Below are 22751 nucleotides of genomic sequence, written 5' to 3'. Positions count from 1 at the left end.
TGAAGGTATTTTCCTCGACAACAATTTGCAGATGGTTTAAAGGAAGATGTGACCTATTATCCGAAACAGGGACAAAATGTTCTGTATCAGCCGACGTCCGCAATGAATAAGGACACCGCTGTTTTCAGTACCGGATATTTTAGAAAAGGAGTTATAAAAAGTAGTTTACGGCTGGCAAAGTTAATAAAGTGAAAGATTAAATTTCCGGATACCAATTGCATTTAACTCGAAGATGTGACGCCATACATTAGGAAATTACAAAACTTGCCATAGATTTGGGATGGCATGACGTCACATTTGCCATAGATTAGGAATCTGCCATAGATTTGGAACCACCATAGATTTGAGTCCTACATATTTAATATATTTTCCTTTGAGGTTATAAATCTAATCAGATTGAAAAATTCTTAAGCACTTAAACTGATCAAACATGTATCAGTGAATTATTACTACAGATAAATTGTTCAAACACAGCTAAACTTTTGAAAAACAAGCCATGTTCAATGCCACTACTATTCCTGCCAGTCTCCCTGCAGCGTTTCTTTTTTCTGTTGTCGCCAGGTACAAACAAGGTCTTAAAGATTTTTGAAAAACATTATCATTTGCGTACTGTGTAGAAAATGTCAATTAACACTATTGTAAAATAAAAACTTTAAGTAAATGTTTTACAGGTTCTACTAAATTTTCATTAGAAAGTGTCATTTTCCCTTTCCTATTTCTGAGGATGCCTGCATACTAGTGACAAAGGGAGTGTGGAGTTTTGACACCACTCCAAAAAAGATGCCTCATCATACTGCTAGTTCTTACCACAATGTCCTCCCTGTGCAGCTTCATGGATAGGACAATCACCACGGAAACTAGGATGCCAAAGGTCAGCTTTACTTTTATCTAACATTTTAACTGTTTCTAGGCAACCCTTTATTGCAGCACAATGTGTAGGCCTAAAACAAACATGTGAACATGAAATTGAGAATGGAAAATGGTATACATGAAAACATTATTTTTCTCATAAATTGTAACAAATCTACTGACTTTATCTACAAAACTTCTTAGTCTCTCAATTCTTACTTAAAGCTTTCCCAAGTAAAAAAAACCCTTATAATCTCCATTTGAAAGAAAATGTAAAAAGATATAAAAAAAAAAGCCTTAATAAAATTCTTCTGTTGTGTTGTCTCAAAATCTTGATCAAATTTTGTGTATATATATTTTTATTTGACTTACGTCCTCCCTCGAGTGTCTTTGTGATTTGGATCTGCACCATATTTCAATAAAAGTCTTGTACATTCTTTATTTCCAAGTGTTATGGCATAAAACAAAGCTGTACATCCATTAGTATCAGCCACATTAACTTCAGCACCAAGTTTCTTTAATTTATCAACACAATCTGAATGTCCTCGAGAGGCAGCACAATGAAGAGCTGAAATCATTATTATGTTACATTATATATAGTTCTGTAACTCATATACTTAATTATCTGTGTACTATTTCTCTCTTTCTTCTCTGCTATCATTTTTGATAAGAACATAAGGATGAGTAATAAAAAAATTTCATTAAAACTATTGATATTATTTTAGTCATTCTTATCTTGCAGATTATTTTCACTGTTCACAGTTTCACTCTATTATTTGGCCCGGGCATAAAAAAAGCATTCTATGTAAATTCTTTAAGAGGACAATGTATACCATTAGCTGATAGACTTTTACATGGAAAGAGGGACATGCATTATACAATATGCACTTTTCCTCACAGGGACTATTCACTATTTATTCTATTTATTGAAAGAGTACATTAAAAAAAAGGTTAAAAAGTACTCCTATCATAATCAATTCTAACCCTTGTCAATAATTCTGTTTGAAATCTTACCTGTAAGACCATCTTTATCTGTAGAATTAACATCAGCTCCTGCAGTGACTAATAGTTTACAGGATTCTGAGTTCCCTGTAAAAACAAGAACAAATCTTCATTTTTTATAGTAGAAAAGAGATAAAATAGTTTTGAAGTAGACATAATATACTAAAAGAAGTCTTACTTTTTAGTGGTATATACAAGTACATAAATTGGGAAGCATTTAATACTTGGATAATATTTCAATCCATACTAATTCATGCCTTAAAGTTTTACTCGTCTTTTACAGAAAAAATATGTTGGGTCAATGAATACAAAAATATTGAGCTTTATTAAAGCAATAGACCACTTTCCAGTTCATCCGTCACCGGCAAAAACTCGTCAATTATGCACGCCTTTATGACGTCATTTACCAGATAGAGGGGATCGCCTGTATCCCTGCACTATTTACGTTCATCAAGCGTCTTAGTGATCGTCTTTGTGCAGGATAAACTAGAAATAATGGTTGCTCTGTAGGTACTTACTGACAATTCCCTAATGACAGCAGTGTTGATTGTCAATTTTGAGAATTCAATTTGCCGAATAATTCGTATAATATAGAATTATAGTTTTCCAACCACTCGCTCAACATTGGAAGGGAAGTGACGACGCCCCAAAACGCACAAATGACGGTGATAAAAGCGCGTATAATTGACGAGTTTTTTCCGGTGACGGATGAACTCGAAAGTGGTCTATTCATTAAAGATGTCATTATAACATTAAAATTTTTATGAAAAAGAAAATAGAAAAATAATTAATACTTAAATTATAGGTTTACTCTGTAATATTGAATTTTAAATTAATAAGGATTAAGGTTGCATACCATGACATATACATTTTACTTATCACTTTTAAACAACCAAAAGTGTCCTGATTTTTTTACAATTGAGCTGACTTGGCCAATTATAACTAAATACTTGAGTACATTTATGAATATTTGAGCACATTTATGAATATTTGAGCACATTTATGAATATTTGATAGAAAAAAGATGTGGTACAAGTGCCAATGAAACAAATCTCCATCCAAGTCAAAATGTGTAAAAAGTAAACATTTATATGTCAAAGCACAGCCTTCAACACGGAGCAGCAAGCTATACAGGATCCCAAAAGGACTAGTGTAAAACAATCCAAAAGGAAAACCAACAGTCTAATCTATATGTATATATACAAGAAACAAGAAACTCTTATGAACCACATCAACAACAGACAACCACTGAACAACAGGTTCCCGACTTAGGTGTAAACAAATGCAGCAGGTTTTCATGTTTCAATAGGCACAAACCTTCAGTACATTTCTGAATACTTAAGTACATTTATGAATACTCCTACAGTGTTCCAGCTAGGATTTCAAAAGGGCAGGGTGCCAATCCTGAAAAAGGCATTTAACGTGCGATATGATAATATGAAAAGGGCATGTTTTAATAAAGATATTAATCAAACATTGTGTTTATTCGTTGAAATCACTGGTTATACAAGAACAATATCATTAGCCCATATAGAACTCTATCTTTCTACTTTTTAGGCTGAAAACTTGTCAATCAGCTTGTCACACAAGTTTTTAGATCAATTCATTGCTAATGGCACAGTTGAGCTTTATATGCAGTATGATTTGAAAGGTGTCCTGCTTCATTCTGTTTCTATGGTCTGACACACTTTACCAGTTTCAACTTTCTACCTCTGCTGTGCTTAATGGCAATACAGCACAAAACAGATGTGCTCAGTAAGTGCACAATGTTAGGATATAGCAACAGTGAAAATAGGACCTAGGAATAATAATTCTTTAGTCTATACCCAGTGTGGAAATTATTGCACAACCCTCCTCACCTAATTTTGTTCACTTTCTTATTTTTTTGTTTCATTTTTACACCTCCATTTTAGATTTTTGATTTCCCATTATCAAAACAATAACAATAATGTACCAGTAACTGATAAATACATTTAAGTCACATATATGACCTTGAACAATGAATGAGAAACCATATAATGTACCAGATACAAATTGTCAAGAGTGGAAAACAAATAAACTCAAGATAGACAAACAAACACTTGAAACAGATACCAGATTTGCAATACTCCCAATTAAAAATTTTGACAAAAGCAAGCTTCAAGTCTTGAATAGGCAAATAATCATTTGACTGGCGAAATTCTCTCTCTGGGTATCAGATTGAAAAAAAAAAAATATTTTTGACCTGAATATTCATAAAATATTTGCCACTGGATTTTAAGCAAACAATAAATAATCAGTTATAGTCAACTTTGCTTTGAATAAAGTAGTATACTATTTTGACTTTTCATAATATCTAACCTTCTTTAACTTCTTTGTTTACCTGCCCCTATATTGACCCTCTATAAAAAGGATGCTGTATAATTTTTGAAGTTGTTTTGATTAGAAAACATTTTTAATGAGTGTCTCATTGCCATTGGTAACATGCCAAACTTTAAATTCATATAGCATATAAATTGTAGAAAATCAATAAAAATTAAATACAGCTTTCCATTATTCTCTTATTTCCTATTGTCTGGTTATAATGCATTGTAAAATGATCTGTTAAAATTCTCTACACTGTCATATATTAATTAAATATAATGAGGAAAAGGTAGATTTCTCTATTTTTCTAATTTGTAATGTTTTTTTTATAGGGAGTTTTTATGGTCTACTTGGTGTATACTAATATCTTTAAATATCTAACCTGCACTTGCAGCCCATAATAATGGCTGACGTCTATCTTTATCTAAAACATCACATGGTATACCACTGTCTAATAATTTCTTCAAGACTTTCTCTCCTATTTTAGTATCTGAGTGCCCATTATCTCGACCATTCATCTGTGCAGCGTAATGGATAGGGTAGGCATTATGATTGTCACATTTTGACAGCTCAGCATCTTGTTCTATGAGAACATCTAATATTTCTAAATGTGTACATACTGAAAAAATAAAAAAATAAAAAACTGATTTAATTTTCTATGGAATAATAGAAAATACAAAGAAAAAATCCCAATAATAGCTGTGTATAACTATTTTTTCGTAATCTTTTAATATTAATTGGACCAATGCAAATCCTATGCCACAAATGATACATACTTCGAAAATGTTTTTATGGTTTTGAAGTGATTGGTTACTTATAACTTGTCATGATTTTTCAGGAATAAATGTGCAAACTTCATAAAGTCCCTATAATGAGTCTACCCTGTAAACTACACCATCTTAAAATTGTCATATAACATCCAAAGACATTAATTTTGTACAGTGAAGTCGTTTTTTGAGAATAGATCAGTACACCAGGGATGTTTCCTGCAAGGGCCCAAAACTTTTTCTAAATGGTACATGTAAAAACAAAATGCAGATATATGAGGTAGAATAAAATTGATGATTTGTTGTCCTTTTGGTTTTCATGAGAATAATAGTAACTATCTATCTTCAACAATGTTCAAACAGGAGGGATACTCAACAGCCATCCTTAACAATAAGGACAATGGAAAGGATAAACTATCCATCCCAACTTAATCAATTGGCTATGATAAATTGTCTATCCTAACTTACTTAATTGGCTATGATAAATTGTCTATCCTTACTTAATCATTGGCTATGATAAATTGTCTATCCTAACTTAAATTATTGGCTATGATAAATTGTCTATCCTAACTTAATCAATTGTCTATGATAAATTGTAAATCCTAACTTACTTCATTGGCTATGATAAATTGTCTATCCCAACTTAATCAATTGGCTTTGATAAATTGTCTATCCTAACTTACTTAATTGGCTATGATAAATTGTCTATCCTTACTTAATCAATTGGCTATGATAAATTGTCTATCCTAACTTAATTAATTGGCTATGATAATTTGTCTATCCTAACTTAATCAATTGTCTATGATAAATTGTAAATCTTAACTTAATCAATTGGCTATGATAAATTGTCTATCCAAACTTACTTAATTGGCTATGATAAATTGTCTATCCCAACTTAATCAATTGGCTATGATAAATTGTCTATCCTAACTTAATCAATTGGCTATGATAAATTGTCTATCCTAACTTACTTAATTGGCTATGATAAATTGTCTATCCTAACTTACTTAAATGGCTATGATAAATTGTCTATCATAACTTAATCAATTGGCTTTGATAAATTGTCTATCCTAACTTAATCAATTGGCTATGATAAATTGTCTATCCTAACTTACTTAATTGGCTATGATAAATTGTCTATCCTAACTTACTTAAATGGCTATGATAAATTGTCTATCCTCACTAACTTAAATGGCTATGATAAATTGACTATCCTAACTTAATCAATTGGCTATGATAAATTGTCTATCCTAACTTAATCAATTGGCTATGATAAATTGACTATCCTAACTTACTTAATTGGCTATGATAAATTGTCTATTCTAACTTAATCAATTGTCTATGATAAATTGTCTATCCTAACTTACTTAATTGGCTATGATAAATTGTCTATCCTAACTTACTTAATTGGCTATGATAAATTGTCTATCCTAACTTACTTAAATGGCTATGATAAATTGTCTATCATAACTTAATCAATTGGCTTTGATAAATTGTCTATCCTAACTTAATCAATTGGCTATGATAAATTGTCTATCCTAACTTACTTAATTGGCTATGATAAATTGTCTATCCTAACTTACTTAAATGGCTATGATAAATTGTCTATCCAAATTTAATCAATTGGCTATGATAAATTGTCTATCCTAACTTAATCAATTGGCTATGATAAATTGTCTATCCTAACTTAATCAATTGGCTATGATAAATTGACTATCCTAACTTACTTAATTGGCTATGATAAATTGTCTATTCCAACTTAATCAATTGTCTATGATAAATTGTCTATCCTAACTTACTTAATTGGCTATGATAAATTGTCTATTCTAACTAACTTAAATGGCTATGATAAATTGTCTATCCTTACTTACTTAATTGGCTATGATAAATTGTCTATCCTAACTAACTTAAATGGCTATGATAAATTGTCTTTCCTAACTTAATCAATTGTCTATAATAAATTGTATATCCTAACTTAATCAATTGGCTATGATAAATTGTCTATCCTAACTTACTTAATTGGCTATGATAAATTGTCTATTCTAACTAACTTAAATGGCTATGATTGATTTGTCTATCCTAACTTAATCAATTGGCTATGATAAATTGTCCATCCTAACTTACTTAATTGACTATGATAAACTTTCTATCCTAACTTACTTAATTGGCTATGATAAATTGTCTATCCTAACTTAATCAATTGGCTATGATAAGTTGTCTATCCTTACTTAATCAATTGGCTATGATAAATTGTCCATCTTAACTTAATCAATTGGCTATGATAAATTGTCTATCCTAACTTAATCAATTGGCTATGATAAACTTTCTATCCTAACTTACTTAATTGGCTATGATAAATTGTTCAATTGGCTATGATAAAATGTCTATCCTAACTTAATCAATTGGCTATGATAAATTGTCCATCCTAACTTAATCAATTGGCTATGATAAATTGTCTATCCTAACTTAATCAATTGGCTATGATAAATTGTCCATCCTAACTTAATCAATTGGCTATGATAAATTGTCTATCCTAGCTTACTTAATTGGCTATGATAAATTGTCTATCCTAACTTACTTAATTTGCTATGATAAATTGTTTATTCTAACTTAATCAATTGGCTATGATAAATTGTCTATCCTAACTTAATCAATTGGCTATGATAAATTGTCTATCCTAACTTACTTAATTGGCTATGATAAATTGTCTATCCTAACTTACTTAATTTGCTATGATAAATTGTCTATCCTCACTAACTTAAATGGCTATGATAAATTGACTATCCTAACTTAATCAATTGTCTATGATAAATTGTATATCCTAACTTAATCAATTGGCTATGATAAATTGTCTATCCTAACTTACTTAATTGGCTATGATAAATTGTCTATTCTAACTAACTTAAATGGCTATGATAAATTGTCTATCCTAACTTAATCAATTGGCTATGATAAATTTTCTATCCTAACTTAATCAATTGGCTATGATAAATTGTCCATCCTAACTTACTTAATTGGCTATGATAAACTTTCTATCCTAACTTACTTAATTAGCTATGATAAATTTTCTATCCTAACTTACTTAATTGGCTATGATAAATTGTTCAATTGGCTATGATAAAATGTCTATCCTAACTTAATCAATTGGCTATGATAAATTGTCTATCCTAACTTAATCAATTGGCTATGATAAATTGTCTATCCTAACTTACTTAATTGGCTATGATAAATTGTCTATGATAAATTGTCTATGATAAATTGTCTATTCTAACTTAATCAATCGGCTATGATAAATTGTCTATCCTAACTTCATCTATTGGCTATGATAAATTGTCTATCCTAACTTAATCAATTGGCTAGGTTTCTCATTGTTGTAAAATGTTCCACATGCTATTTAGTAAGTTGCAATATTGAAATGCATACTTGTACTCTGGACTATCAGGTGTCAAAATGACAAAGTAGTTAAGAAATTTATAAAATTAAGCATGCCAAGATATAAGTGATTTCATCCTATGCATGGAATTCTATACAAGGAGTCCTTCAATTTTAATGAAGTAATGAGATTAAAGGATTTTCACAGATAATTTGACAAATATGAAACCAATTTACAAATCTTAAGGGGTTTGATTGTCAAATGTTTCCATATTAAAACAATCTTGAGCAAACAGATTTCCATATTAGCTTAAAGTGCTCTGCAAGGTAGCCAATTTACCTGTCAAACCAGCGATAAGAAAATATGTGTCTTTGATAAAAGCTTTTAATATTACTGTACATATGTATCTTGAAAGGTTTTGTCTCTTTGAATTATATAAAACATTCAGTAATTGCTGAGCATTTGATAGGATTATAGATGTTTAAATGTTATTGAATTTCGATGATATCAGCTTAATGTACAAACAATAACTTTTTATTAAATATTTGCCATTTTTTTGTAAATTTTTACAAATATTTTTCACTTAATCAATGGTACTCAAATACATTGCGTTGTTAAGTAGTATACTTCAACTATTTAAGGTCTGGGTGAACATTATGAAAGCTTAAAATAAATTTTGTCAACAACTCTTGGAAGGCATATGTGATTGGGTAAAAAAATATTCAAAGCTATACTGGAAACTTGTCTAGACTCAATAGTGACTAAGAGTTAACATAGACATCTAACTATTGTTAAAAACATTATGTAGAGCTCTTGATGGCTCCTAAGTGTTTATATTGTAAGTTGTTGTCTCATTTACATATATCCAATATCTCCTTCTTCTGATATGGACTGTTAACTCAACAGCATCCTTCTTTCCATACAGTCTTTTGAATGTCTGCAATCATTATAACTGTCAATTTGACTTTATTTTTGAATGATGAATATTGATACAAGTTAGAAATTCAAAACTCATAAATTGTGAGAAACTGGCAGTGTCATTGCAAAACATTAACAACCTGGAAACGACAAATTAAACAAGTCCACAAAACATGTTCCTGATAGTAACTAGGAGTCATAAAAAAAGATGTCAGCTAAAAACGAAAAGCCTGAAAGTGGGCTTCATTTTATTGTTTCTTTGAAATTAAAGTATATAGGTATCTGTTCTGTTATTAGGAACTACTGCTAACTAACAAGCCTGAGTAAAAAGTCAAGTAGTATATAGATTTAACTACAGTCAATGACCAGATACAAATTTCAAAGTTAATTGATCATAATGTTTAATATTCTTTTATCTATCTAATGTTGATATTGAAGATTAAATATTGTCTGACTACATTGTTACTGTGTACATACAGAGAGGCTAAAGATACTAAAGTGACATTCAAACTCTGAAGGCCTCAGACATTTAAACAGTTGTTAGCATTTCTACTCCAAATTAAATATGAGAATGCCAATAGCCATTTGGTTTGAAATATATTTCCTTCCAAGGGGTTAACCTCTTTGACTTGTACTTTTCTGTACTACTATGTTATCAGAACAAGACAGCAGTATAAAAATCTTAAGACAAATTTATAAAAATAGCCATTAGATTGACAAAAACAAAAAGTTTTCTTTTCTGAGTTTAAAAATTAGAACATCCTACAATTATGAAAAAAATAATATTTGGTACTGCTTTCAAAAAATAGTTACTCTAGCATTTTTGTTACTTTGTCATGTTTTAATGATCAACTCTTATAAATCTACATTATTTACAACACCAAAATAACGTGTAAAAAACACCATATGTGACCAAACATTTACCAATACCACTCATAACAATATATTATATATATAACTCATTTTTTGCAAACTTTGCACTCTTCATTCATATAATATTTTGTATACAGTTTTACCAAAAGATGTGGTTATCATAAGTAATGAATGAAAAACTACAAATTCTGATGATAATCTAAATACACATATTATAAACCATCTAGGAACTAAATAGTGAATAAAAATAATAAAATAATTATACAATAAATTCTGACTACATTAAATAAAATGCTATAAATAGAAAAGACCCAATAAAGCCTGGAATTTGTAATGTCTGATTGTCAGTTATAGTTTGAATCTAAAGACCTCCTGAGTATAGATTACAGGAAAGTATGCATACTTAGGGAGAAGGTAAAAAAAGAACTTATTTATCTCAATTACAGAAGGAAATTTCATATGACATCATAATGACTTCATTGTTGAAACTAATCAATTATGTGTCCATGAAATTTCAATATTATCCAAAAGCTCTTTACACCTTTTACCCCCCCCCCCCTTTCCCCCCCAAAAAAAAAATCTAACAAAAAACAAAAAAAACAACACCCTTTAACTACTCACTATCCTTGTCAAAGATATAAAACAAAATTACATTCCTGTTTCTTTTCCCTATATATTCCAAATCAAAGCATTAATAATTTCCCATGCTAACAACTTTCTTAGGTTTGAATAATTAATTTATAAAAAAAGATCAATTGATATTAGCTAAATAGAAAAGTTGATTCAAAGACCTTGTATTTGCATATTCAGGAAATCTTCAAATCTAAAGTCACTTTTAAAATTATCAACTTGCAATCTTGAGAGTCTTTTGCACACCTAGTTATATGTTATAACGATTGTATTTAACCAAAATAATCAATGGAGAACAATCAGACATTACAATATAGCGCAAGGTGTGAAATCAGAAAGAGGAAATCGTTGATCTTACCTTTAACGCCATCAAGATGATTACCTTTAGAATGCAATTTATTGGTTAATTCTAGTGAAAAACATGCAATTTGTGAATACATATATGCCAACATCTTTAATTTCATATGCAGATTCCTGCAATTTCCAATGCTAATGAAATGATCAAATACAAGTTTTTGCAGTTATTAACGTCAAAAATCTTTAGGACTAGTTAATAACCTGAAATTTACTTATTCTCTTTGTGTGCATTGTAATTTAATTCAATTACTCACAACAATAAGACCCCACACTTTGAAGTTGAATAAGAAATTGGTTTATAATTGACCTGTTGAATGGTAATAATTTAATTAAATGCACCAAATTAACATAATTTTCCTCACACTTTGATTAATGGTATAAAAAATAAAATCGAGAATGGAAATGGGGAATGTGTCAAAGAGACAACAACCAGACCATAGAGCAGAAAACAGCCAAAGGTCACCAACAGGTCTTCAATACAGCAAGAAAATCCAGCACCCAGAGGCATGCTTCAGCTGGCCTCTAAACAATAATAGTAGCTTAGATTGCAACTTTAAGCTGAACCATGAAAATGAGGTCAATGACAATTGACGTTTGCCAAACAGAATCTTTAGAATATAATGCAAATGTATACTAGAAATGATGTGTCAAAGTCTTCTATCTTTTGTAATATAAAACTTTATATAAACGTCCCAATTACTGTATGCTGACAGACAAGGCAAAAACTGAGAGCATTAACAGGAACTATGTCAGTAAATAACCATATAACCATGAAAACAACTTTTAGAATAGTAAAATTATTTGATGACATAAACAAGCAGATTTTATTCAACTAGTAGAAGAAAAGAATTACATATGCATGTCATCTCTAAAATTTATTTACTCACTAATAAAAAATAAATTTTACCAGTAAGTGTACATAAAATTTAAAAAACATAATGTTAACTTTCCATTTCAAATTGATGAACTTTTGATACACAACACATGCTTTTCCAAACCATTGCCTTGAACTAAACATATATGAATATTTTCTTCAGAAGAATATGTTGGCAAGTATGCATGACAGAAGTTTTTGTGACTTCAAATGTGGTTATTAGTATCTAGTAATAAACTAGCTTTTGTATAGATTTATTTTCATGCACGTTTCATCACATGAATGATGAAACGTATTACCATCATATATTAATTTGGTTATTAAATATTAATACAAAACAAACTTGTGTTGAACATTGGGATAAATGTGCTGGATAACAAACAATTATTGAAGATTTGTAAACATTTCAAGAGACAAGATCACACTAAACAGTCAGAAATCAAAAATATACAATTTGGGGCTTCAAATAGCCTACATCTCTCACCTTGCTATATAACAGAGCATTCAGTTCAAACTTGAGCTGATACAAGGAGGGACTTTACAAATAATTTACATTTATAACATATTGATAATTTTCCAAAAAACATTTTACCCCAATTTTTTTTAATTTAATGGCTGTCAAATTGGTTGGTTCTTGCTAAATGCTAAATAAATTTCGAATAAAAACGGATAGAGAATTTGTTTTTGCCATGCTTAGTGCTTATCAACTCTGTTAAGTGTCTGTTATTTCATACAAATAAAGTGGAAGCAACAGTTAATAATAGTTATTGGCAAGGAAGCTTAAAAGAAAGTAGAATTTGCGTCCAAAAATTGGGAAAAATGTGAATAAGAGAGTTCTTTAGTGTTGATCAGCAGAGAATTAATGTTGTAAAAAGCTATACATCATAACCTTAATTTGTATAGTTCTTATTGATTCATGAATTATTTCTTATGAAATGACAGTATTGAAAATAACAAGAAATATACAATCCACAGATTTCTACATTGAAATGAACCTACCAGTTGCCCAGTGAGATGGAGTATGACCGTCAGCATCCAAAATATCAACATCTGCTCCTTTTCTAACGAGCAGCTTCAATAATGGTACATTTCCCCCAATAACTGCCATATGAAGTGGAGTGAAGCCTTGTTCATCCTGTACATGTATGAGAGACTCCTCCCTCATCAAGAGCATCTCAGCACATTGCGTCTCTAAGTTATCTGCACAGTAATGCAATGCATTCTTTCCAGTTTTGTCTGTGGTCCTAACTGAAGCCTAAAGAAGAAATAAATGTCTGTTAAACATACAATACTGATTTTTCTCACTTTAAATAGATAGTGTTCATGGTGGTAAAAAGTACTGTGAATTAATCAGTCTAATTTATATGGGCATTTGCTACGATTTAAATAAAAATTTAAGACTATTCTTTTTACATTACTTAAAGCTTTTTTTGAAATAATATCAATATAAGCAGTCAGCTTGGCCAAATATTTCAAATAAGCTTAAAAACATCACTAATGTATAACTTCATTGAATTGTTTTCATGTGACCTTCAATAAAACACAATAGAAGAGAATGCTTTGGCATGTTCTATGTGTGTTCGGCTATTAAAAGGAGAGGAATGTCAACATTGTAAGTGAAACAAAGGTAAATCATTTGGTTGACTGATTCGATCAACAAATATCATTCTTATACAGGTAAAAACCATGATTAACTCGTAAAAATCCAACTGCATATGCTCAATGTCTAGTTCAACCAACTGCAAGGTGAAGATAACATGATTTTTATGTTTTTTAAAGGACTTACTTATCTTTTTCTTGCAGTGCCCAATGATTTAGGTATAAAATTATTTATCTTGTTTCATACAAGGGACTGTTGTTTAATTGATATTGCTACTAGCACTTGGGTTAATCAAACAGAAAATTATTGGAGAATTAAGTGGTGATGGAAGATGTTTGTTATTTTCTGTTTTATTCATTCATTTTTTTAGATTAGTTTTAGAGCTTGAAATACTGTACAACAATTATCTATTGTTGAAGACAATGTGTTGCCCTCTATGCGTCTTTTGGTTTGTATTAAACAGTTGCTGTTTCATCCATGTATACTCAAGAAAAGAAATGATTCTATAACTATTTTGGATGTATAAAGACAAAAACTAAAGGAAGTTCAAGGCATATCAATATTATCTATCCAACTTTACAGCTTCCTTTAATCATTAAGGTTTCAATACATGCTGCTTTCCAAAGTATTTTTTAACTTTTTATTTTAAATCTTTTTAATGTCTATCGTCATGTCATAAATTAACTGCATTCACAAATGATTTTTCAAATTATTCCAAATATTAAAGAGCAAACCCTATTTGTTTCTTTTTTTTTGTGAGAGATGTATTAAGTCCATATATGCCAAGTCCCCTCTGTGTTTTTACTCACTGTTTTTTTCTGCTTTGTATCAATTTGATGAGTAAAGCCCTTTTCAATTGACTTTCATAGGTTTTTTTTTTTATCTTATGTTGTACTGATACACTACTATCCGAGGTTAGGGGAGGGTTGGCACCTTCAAACATGTTTAACCCTACCACCAAATTCTTTATGTATTTGTTCCAAGTCAGGTGTAGGTAGTTCAGTGGTTGTCATTGGTTCTGTCCCAAGTCAGGTGTAGGTAGTTCAGTGGTTGTCATTGGTTCTGTCCCAAGTCAGGTGTAGGTAGTTCAGTGGTTGTCATTGGTTCTGTCCCAAGTCAGGTGTAGGTAGTTCAGTGGTTGTCATTGGTTCTGTCCCAAGTCAGGTGTAGGTAGTTCAGTGGTTGTCATTGGTTCTGTCCCAAGTCAGGTGTAGGTAGTTCAGTGGTTGTCATTGGTTCTGTCCTAAGTCAGGTGTAGGTAGTTCAGTGGTTGTCATTGGTTCTGTCCCAAGTCAGGTGTAGGTAGTTCAGTGGTTGTCATTGGTTCTGCAGCCTGTCATATTTGTTTTTTGTATGTTCTGTTATAAATTAGGCAATAGTGTTTATATGGTAGGTTTTTTTCTCATTGTCGAAGGGTGTGTGGTTGCCTATAATTTCTTACATCCCCTTTACTTGAACTATGGTGGAAAGTTGTCTCATTGGCAATCATACCAAATCTCCATATTTATATATATATAAGTAACATACAGAACAAATTTCACACTTCTATTTCAACAAAATAGTATGTATGTGCCATCTAACAACTGGCCATTCTCTAATCATCAAATAAACTGAAGCCCAGTTTTCTGTATTTTGAAGTAACTGCTTTTGAACATAATAGAGCAGCTTGTTTGAATGAAATGGATATATTCTTATAAATTGCACTTTCAGGTTTGTTTGACCGCCGCCTCCCATGTTTTGTGGCTTTTTTTCAATCTATCAAGGACCATGTATCCTAACTTCAAAGGGAAAATATTGAATGTCTACTTAACATCCATTTTTTCATTTAGTAACAACACATTAAAATTTCAAAACATTCTTGAACAGTTCATAAGTTATTGCACTGAAACTGTTGGCAGCCACTTCCGGCATGCTGTATTTCAATAAGTACACCTTCTTTCAATTTTCTCATCCTCAAGCCACCTTTTCTATCAAATTTGGTAAAAGATATTTCTACACTCTTAAAAAGACAGAAATGATATAATCACTAAATCTTATTAAATAAACTGTAATTCTATCAAGTGAACCAACGCCTGAAGTGGTGATTGTGTGGTAGGGTAAAAACAAGTGGATACTGCTTATTAGATAAAGAAATACAAACCCCATTTTCTAGCAGTTCTTTTAGTTGTTCAGCATTTCCATTCTGACACGATATAATAACAGGAGTAAGACCATCGTCAGTCTCCTGATCCATCAGTGATGTTGTGATAGAGAATCCACTGTGAAATAATTTCTTTAGATACTTTGGTTCCTGGATGGCACAAACACGATGGAATATTGTTCTCCCCTTATGATCACAATGGTCTAATTTTGGCTTGTGTCTAAATATAGAAGAATATTTTTGTAATATTTGCAAGACTTATGTATGATTTTTTAAAGTCACCAATTTCTAATATCATAGCATAATAAATAACAATCAAAATAGAAAATATCTCAGTTATTTATCAATGAATACATGGTAATGTGTCTACTGTCCTCAGATGCCCTTGCTTGTAAAAATGCATGAGTCAATGTACCAATTGTAAAATTGACGTCACCCAATTTCCAAGTTATCTGTGTTTTGTGGTAATAAACATTGAGTGTAAGGTTTATAACATTTGGTTCAGGCAAACTAAAGTCAGAAAAGAATTGGGAAAAGTGACACCGTCCAATTTCGAACTTAACGCATATCTCAAAGTTTAAATCAAAGACTCAAATAAAGGTATCCATAACATCTTTGTTTTTTGTTTTACATCTTGATAAATCAAACCCTATTTCTGTATTTATGTATTATAGCACAGCAGAACTTTTTTATGATGTCAAATTATGATAGACTTGAAATGTCAAACTTTAAATTAACAAGGATTCTTTTTGTAATGAGATTTTACATTAGACTTTCACTGTATTTTAAATGAAACCTAAACAAGAATGTGTCCATAGTACACGGATGCCCCACTCACACTATAATTTTCCATGTTCAGTGGACTGTGAAATTGGGGTCAAAACTTTAATTTGAAATTAAAATTAGAAAGATCATATCATAGGGAACATGTGTGCTAAGTTTCAAGTTGATGTGACTTCAACTTCATCAAAAACCACCTTGACCAAAAACTTTAACCTGAACGGACGCACAGATGAATGGACGAACGGACGCATGGACGAATGGACGCACGGACGAACGGACGTACAGATGCACTAACAGAGGCACAGACCAGAAAACATAATGCTCCTCTACTATCGTAGGTGGGGCATAAAAAAACAGACAATAGAATGAAGGTGTCTGTTATTATAGGGTTATTGTTAGGTTACAATTGTTTGGTACCTATCAAGCAAAACCAAAAGAAATGACAGTTAAATTTTAATCAATTTTTAAGCTCTTAATAGGAAACATTCATTTATTATATCATATTACAGACAGAACTATTGTTCTATGAAAATGAGTATTCAAATAATGATCTAATTTAATTGTACTTTCTGATGAGAAAAATGTCAATTTACACAGAAGAGGAAGCAGTGATATCTCATAAAATATAATCCCAGCATAAATATTTAACACTTTATCGATAACACCATATTGATTATAGGCACTGACTACGGTTACATGGAAATGTAACAATAATAAAAATATTATTGTTACATTGGAGACTAAATGCCGGAATGCATAGTTGGGTGAGGACCTGATTAATTACGAATGTAACAATAACTATTGAGGCTACGGTTACATAGCGTTATTGTTACATGAAAAACAGCAATGTACGATGGGGACTTGTAATATGTACTAAATAATAAAAGTTTAAGACATTTATTTTATATTTACAATACATACAATGTCTTTATTTTTTTTTATTTACAATGACAGTTTATAAATATCCAGTAAGTGGATCAGTTTTGGAGCATGTTTAAGTCCGACACATCATTTTGACGAATCCACTCCAAGCAGCCATCACACACCAGTAATAAGGGGGCAGGACCTTTTTCGGGATGCGGGATCGGGTGTTTTTTTAAGCTCGGGATATCGAGATTGATCTTTCGGGATGTTGGGATTTATTTTTTTTTTAAATTCGGGACCTCGGGACTTCATGTTTTTAAGCCCGGGATTTCGGGATCAGAACCCCTCCTACCCTCCGCTGTGAACGTCTGTATCGCATACCGTGCAATTCAATTCTGCGATATTCCTTTTAGAAGATAAGGAAATCTTTAATGTTACAAATGGAAGTTTTTAACGACCTTGACTGGCTATACAGCCCTTGCACGGTCGGTCTTTAATGTTTGATATTCTCATCCGATCTTTTGGTTGAAAGCATGTGGTGTAGTTTCATGTTGTCTTTCAATATGATTGCATTGCCGTCCATTACGGATGTTAGGTTTACCTCAGATTTCAGTATCCAACTTAGCAGTTAACAAACTTTGCTTCAGTTGATGTATCAATTTTTTAGAGTTGCTTTTGTATAGAGCTATAGCTATAGAGCTGTATGAAATTTGTGTCTTGATATTGTTTCATTTTCGTTTCAAACGCATCCCAAGTTTTTCATCCAAAACTAAATTGGTAAAATAAATCTCTTCATCCATTGTTCAAAGTATATAATGACAGTAATAAGAGAAGGTGTGCAGTTAAATACTTCAAAAAGTGATCACTTTATCAGCCCCAGTTCTCAACAACAAACTATATTTTTCGCATTAATTTTGACACTGCTAATCTGAGGTATTTTTATTACCTTTAAGATTAATATGTAAAACTACTTAAACATCATTTGTATAATAATAATACTTATTAATTATCATTATTACAAGTATTAATTAGTACATTAAATTAAGCAACACAGCTAAAGAAGATTTAAATTTAATAAATTTAGCGTACATTGCTGTTTTTCATGTAACAATAACACAATGTAACCGTAGCCTCAATAATTATTGTTACATTCGTAATTAATCGGTTCCTTGCCCAACTTTGCATTCCGGCAATTAGTCTCCGATGTAACAATAATATTTTTATTATTGTTACATTTCCATGTAACCGTAGCCAGTGCAATAAAATTATTAAATTATATTTTTACAACATACTTTTTTATCAATATTATTATCAAAATAAGACCATAAAAAGCAAATGAATGCATAAAATATGCAAGTTTAAACAAAGCATCTCTCTTACCAGATTCAGCCAACAGAATATGCTTTAAATAATTTGAAATGAGAATTAAATTAGTCATTTCACTTTTCAAGGAATAATAACCTACCTGTGTAATAATTAATCATTTTAATAGATTTTTCACTTTCATATTTTTCAAATTTAAATTTCTAAACATATATATAACAATAGGTGCCTTATTCTAAGTTTGATTGCATCTAATAAATATTTCACTCTGTAACCATACACTGATTTGTTAATGATCAAAGACACTAGACATTTACAAGCTTGAACTTTAAACTCACTGACCAAGTAGTTAATTTAAATGGATAAGATTATATCAATAATAGACTTATGAAGTTATATTTGTAATGTGTGGGTCTAACATATTATTCTTCAAATTGGCTTAAAACCAATGTCTCAACTTGATATTAAAACATGTACTCTCTACATAGAGATCTCTGATATTATCAATAAAATCATTTATAGCTTACCTTCTGAGTTAATATATAATTCATAACAATCCTATTCAGTTATAAAACAGAAGTTTATAGCCATATTTTTTTCTTATTGTAATGTACATTTCGACGTCCATATTTTCAATGTTATGACAAAAACATAACAGTTAATATAGACTGTCAAGCATCGAGTGTTTAAACTGTGCCATTTAACACAGATTTAATACAGCTGACTGATTTTAAAATACATGGGTATAATCATAGGTGAACTATCATTATCGGAAGTTTCACTTAGCTGAAGACCTATACATTTCGTCCTTCTATTCAAAGAGATATATGTAAATCAATCTTTGGTATTAAAAGGTCTTGTTCTAAGTCAAATATTTAATTGTTTGATTTTTATCTTCCGTATTGGTAATAGGTATTAAGCAGGGTTCCTGTTAAATACCATAATTAAACAATTTTCATGGAGTTTAATTTTTTCGTAGGTGTGATTTCACTTTAATATAACAATAGACATACATTATTGAATGCCACTTCAGAGTATGTATCTTGTACCAGCAGCATCAATACCTTCTTGTTTGCATGTAAATCAATACATATTACTTTCAGCTATAAACAGCACATCAGAAGTTCAAACACTACATGGAAATTCAAAATGAGCGTGCAACATAAAACAATTTAATGGAAACTAGTAAAAAATATCTTCATAATTTCAGTAAAAATCACTTGTCATGAATGTTGTCACAATAGACTTTAAATGATTTTGAATTCAAAATTTTGTTCTGTTCAAACTATCACTATCAAATAAGGATTTTTAAAGATCAATATGAAATGACAAAATCAATATTCCAGTATCATAGATTCCAACAACAGATTATCATAAATCAAAGTAACTGTTTGAGATTTTGCAACAATAGTTTCAAAATAAAAGACAGATATTTAACACTATCATGTATTACTGTACAGTTCTAATTGCAAAATATCATTGAAAATGGTTTGTATATAATATTACAAAAAGTGATAAGAAAACAAAATGGATTTTAAGTACAAGAAAATCTAACAGTACCTTAAAAGACAATGTTATACAAAAGTTTGGATTTGTACAATTTTAATTTTTTTTCTAAAAATCGAAAGTGCTTAGAGTCAACAACTCTCTATCCAAGTCACAATGTATGAAAAGTAAGCAATTATAGGTCAAAGTAGGACCTTCACCAATTTGCCTTGGATTACACCAAACATCAAGCTATAAAGGGCCCCAATATGACTAGTGTAAACAAAAATTGAGAAACACTTATAAACAACAACAAAAGACAACCAGAGTGAACAACAAGCTCCTGAGTTAGGACAGGTGCAAACAAATACAGCAAGTTTAAACATTTACTTGTTAGATACCTATAGATGATTGTTGATTATCTCAATAAGATTGATTTTCTTGCTTGAGCCAGTACAGTGAAAGTGAGAAAAGCAATTGAGTACATGTCAACCAAAGACTAAGCAAGCTTGCATATGAATAACAGGAGATGTGGTATTTGTCAATGTGACAGAAAGTTAGAAAAACCAAAAGACCTCTAGAGAGTAGAATAGGCTTAGTGTCAATTGTTAGCAAAAATACTTTAAAACTTGTACCAATGATAACAAACTCATCAAATTATGGAACATAATTGAATATATATCTATGGATCTGTTCCAGTTTCTGTAGTCTTATCACTGTTCTAAATCATCATTCATCTACTGGCCAGGGGTATATCCATTAAATAAATGTATAACCAGGACATATATGTATGTAGATCCATTTAAACATGTAATACTAATTTGGAACAAATTCTAACAAGACACTCAACTTGTGTTGTTCATCTGCCAATATTTTTTTCATCAAACCTATCCTACTGGAAATAACAGGAAACCAAAGGTGCGTTAATAAACCATCAAAGTTACGCAAACATTCTTTTTTGAATTAAATTACCTTTCAGGACTATTTTTAATAAAATATTTAAAATTCATCAACTTTAATCAGTAGATTTAAATAAATCAAAGTCTTAACTGTATTGTGCAATTCATCCTTGCTGAATTTGACAATGATGCCTATTCATTTTCTAAATTACGTTTAATTAACCTTGAATAAACTGCAATCAATATTATCTTAATACTAAAACATTTTAAACAAGGTTTCATTATACTACATAAAATAAAATTGGAACAGTGCGAGTTTGCTGTTGATGGTACGAATAATGTGTATAAATAAGCCCAAATAACATATGTCAGGAGGTATATCACTTAAGTTTAAAAATTTAAATTTTAGTGCAAGTATCAGGTCTATAATTATTAGAAATTTGATTGACTTAGTTAATCAGCTCAAAATTATAATGGTTTATTAGCACTTGCCAAATTACTTTTAAATATGACTATAAACGGTTTCATGTACAATTATAAAACTAAAGGCTCTGATAGCCTCAAGATTGTTAACCAATATCAATTGTTATCTGCTATGACAAGACCATGGTTATTTTTAATAATTTAGGCCATAATAAATAATAGGTTTGTTTGCCCAAAGCTACCTACCCAGAAAAAAGCTGCCTACTCAAATTCTTTTATTGTCCTGATTTGAAGAAGTTTTTTTTAATCAAATAGGCATGAAGACTAATAAACATCTGATACTTCAATTTCTTTTTTTGAAAAAAAAGAAGAAAATGCCTACCTACCTACCCACCGTCTCAACCTTTGGGTAGGGTTTGGGCAAACCAAAATATTTTTAAGTGTGGCCTTAGAAGGAAGCAATAATAAAACATAGTTGTTTATCATCAATGAAACAGTTTAATATACATGTATAAACTAAAGGCTCTTAAGAGCCTGTGTTGCTCATTTATGTTTATCTACTCCATTAGCCACTTTCTAACTTTGTAGACTATAATACTATGATCTAGTTGACTAGTTCAAGGCTAAAATCTTTGTTTGTACTGAAATTGCATTGGTTATACTTGTTTCTTATTTAGTAATTTTAATACAGGGAAGTGTTTAAAGGTGAACTAAGTTTATGACCTTGACCTCGCAGATTGAAATTCCAACCATATTAATCTGACAATAACATCCAGTACAATGTATCATTAAAGGTATTTTTTTATGACAAACCTAACTTATACATTTGGATCTAGTTTGTGACCTTGACATTGTAGACATGTTCTAACCTTATGGGCAACATTTTTTTCAAATTTCATTCAAATTTTTAGGGTGAGAATTCCTCTTATCCTTGTCAAGTCTGAATAAATATGTGACATTTTTACTTACTTCAACAATAATTCAAAAAAATCAAATCGTTTGGCTATAACAGCATATTGCAGAGCATTTCTCTGGAGTTTACTATCATAAGCATTGATGTCACTACCACCATCTATCAATAAATGACATATATCTATGTGTCCATGTTGAACAGCTGCTACCAGTGGAGGAGTTCCTTTTCCATCTTTTCTGTTAAATATCTGTAAAATAACATTAGTTCATCACATTTTTGTGCTTTGTCGGTTTTATGAGAAAGTGACTGTTTGGCCCTGTAGGCTGTAATGTTTA

General features: G+C 30.6%; 1 protein-coding gene across 27 annotated transcripts in view; it reads right to left on the bottom strand.

Annotated features, from left to right (window-relative positions):
• Nucleotides 1–22751, bottom strand: part of LOC139517636 (myb-like protein X) — a 65928-nt gene that overhangs the window by 34665 nt on the left and 8512 nt on the right. For 20 of the 27 annotated variants that reach the window (XR_011663172.1, XR_011663173.1, XM_071308889.1 and 17 more), the window contains exons 2-9: nucleotides 22473–22663; nucleotides 15727–15946; nucleotides 12986–13241; nucleotides 11114–11137; nucleotides 4577–4813; nucleotides 1864–1938; nucleotides 1222–1417; nucleotides 808–941 (exon numbers count right to left, since the gene is read on the bottom strand). Coding sequence is in view for 25 of the 27 variants with exons in the window: in XM_071308889.1 (XP_071164990.1) it covers nucleotides 808–941; nucleotides 1222–1417; nucleotides 1864–1938; nucleotides 4577–4813; nucleotides 11114–11137; nucleotides 12986–13241; nucleotides 15727–15946; nucleotides 22473–22663 (1333 nt within the window). In the remaining 2 variants the exon portion in view is untranslated. Of the gene's footprint in view, nucleotides 1–807; nucleotides 942–1221; nucleotides 1418–1863; nucleotides 1939–4576; nucleotides 4814–11113; nucleotides 11138–12985; nucleotides 13242–15726; nucleotides 15947–19223; nucleotides 19577–22472; nucleotides 22664–22751 lie in introns of those variants that run through there. The other 7 variants (XM_071308882.1, XM_071308883.1, XM_071308905.1 and 4 more) reach the window with 4 other exon arrangements.

The sequence above is a fragment of the Mytilus edulis genome, chromosome 3, assembly GCF_963676685.1.
Source record: "Mytilus edulis chromosome 3, xbMytEdul2.2, whole genome shotgun sequence".
Classification (NCBI taxonomy): Eukaryota; Metazoa; Mollusca; class Bivalvia; order Mytilida; family Mytilidae; genus Mytilus; species Mytilus edulis.
This window is presented reverse-complemented; position numbering and strand designations above follow the sequence as displayed.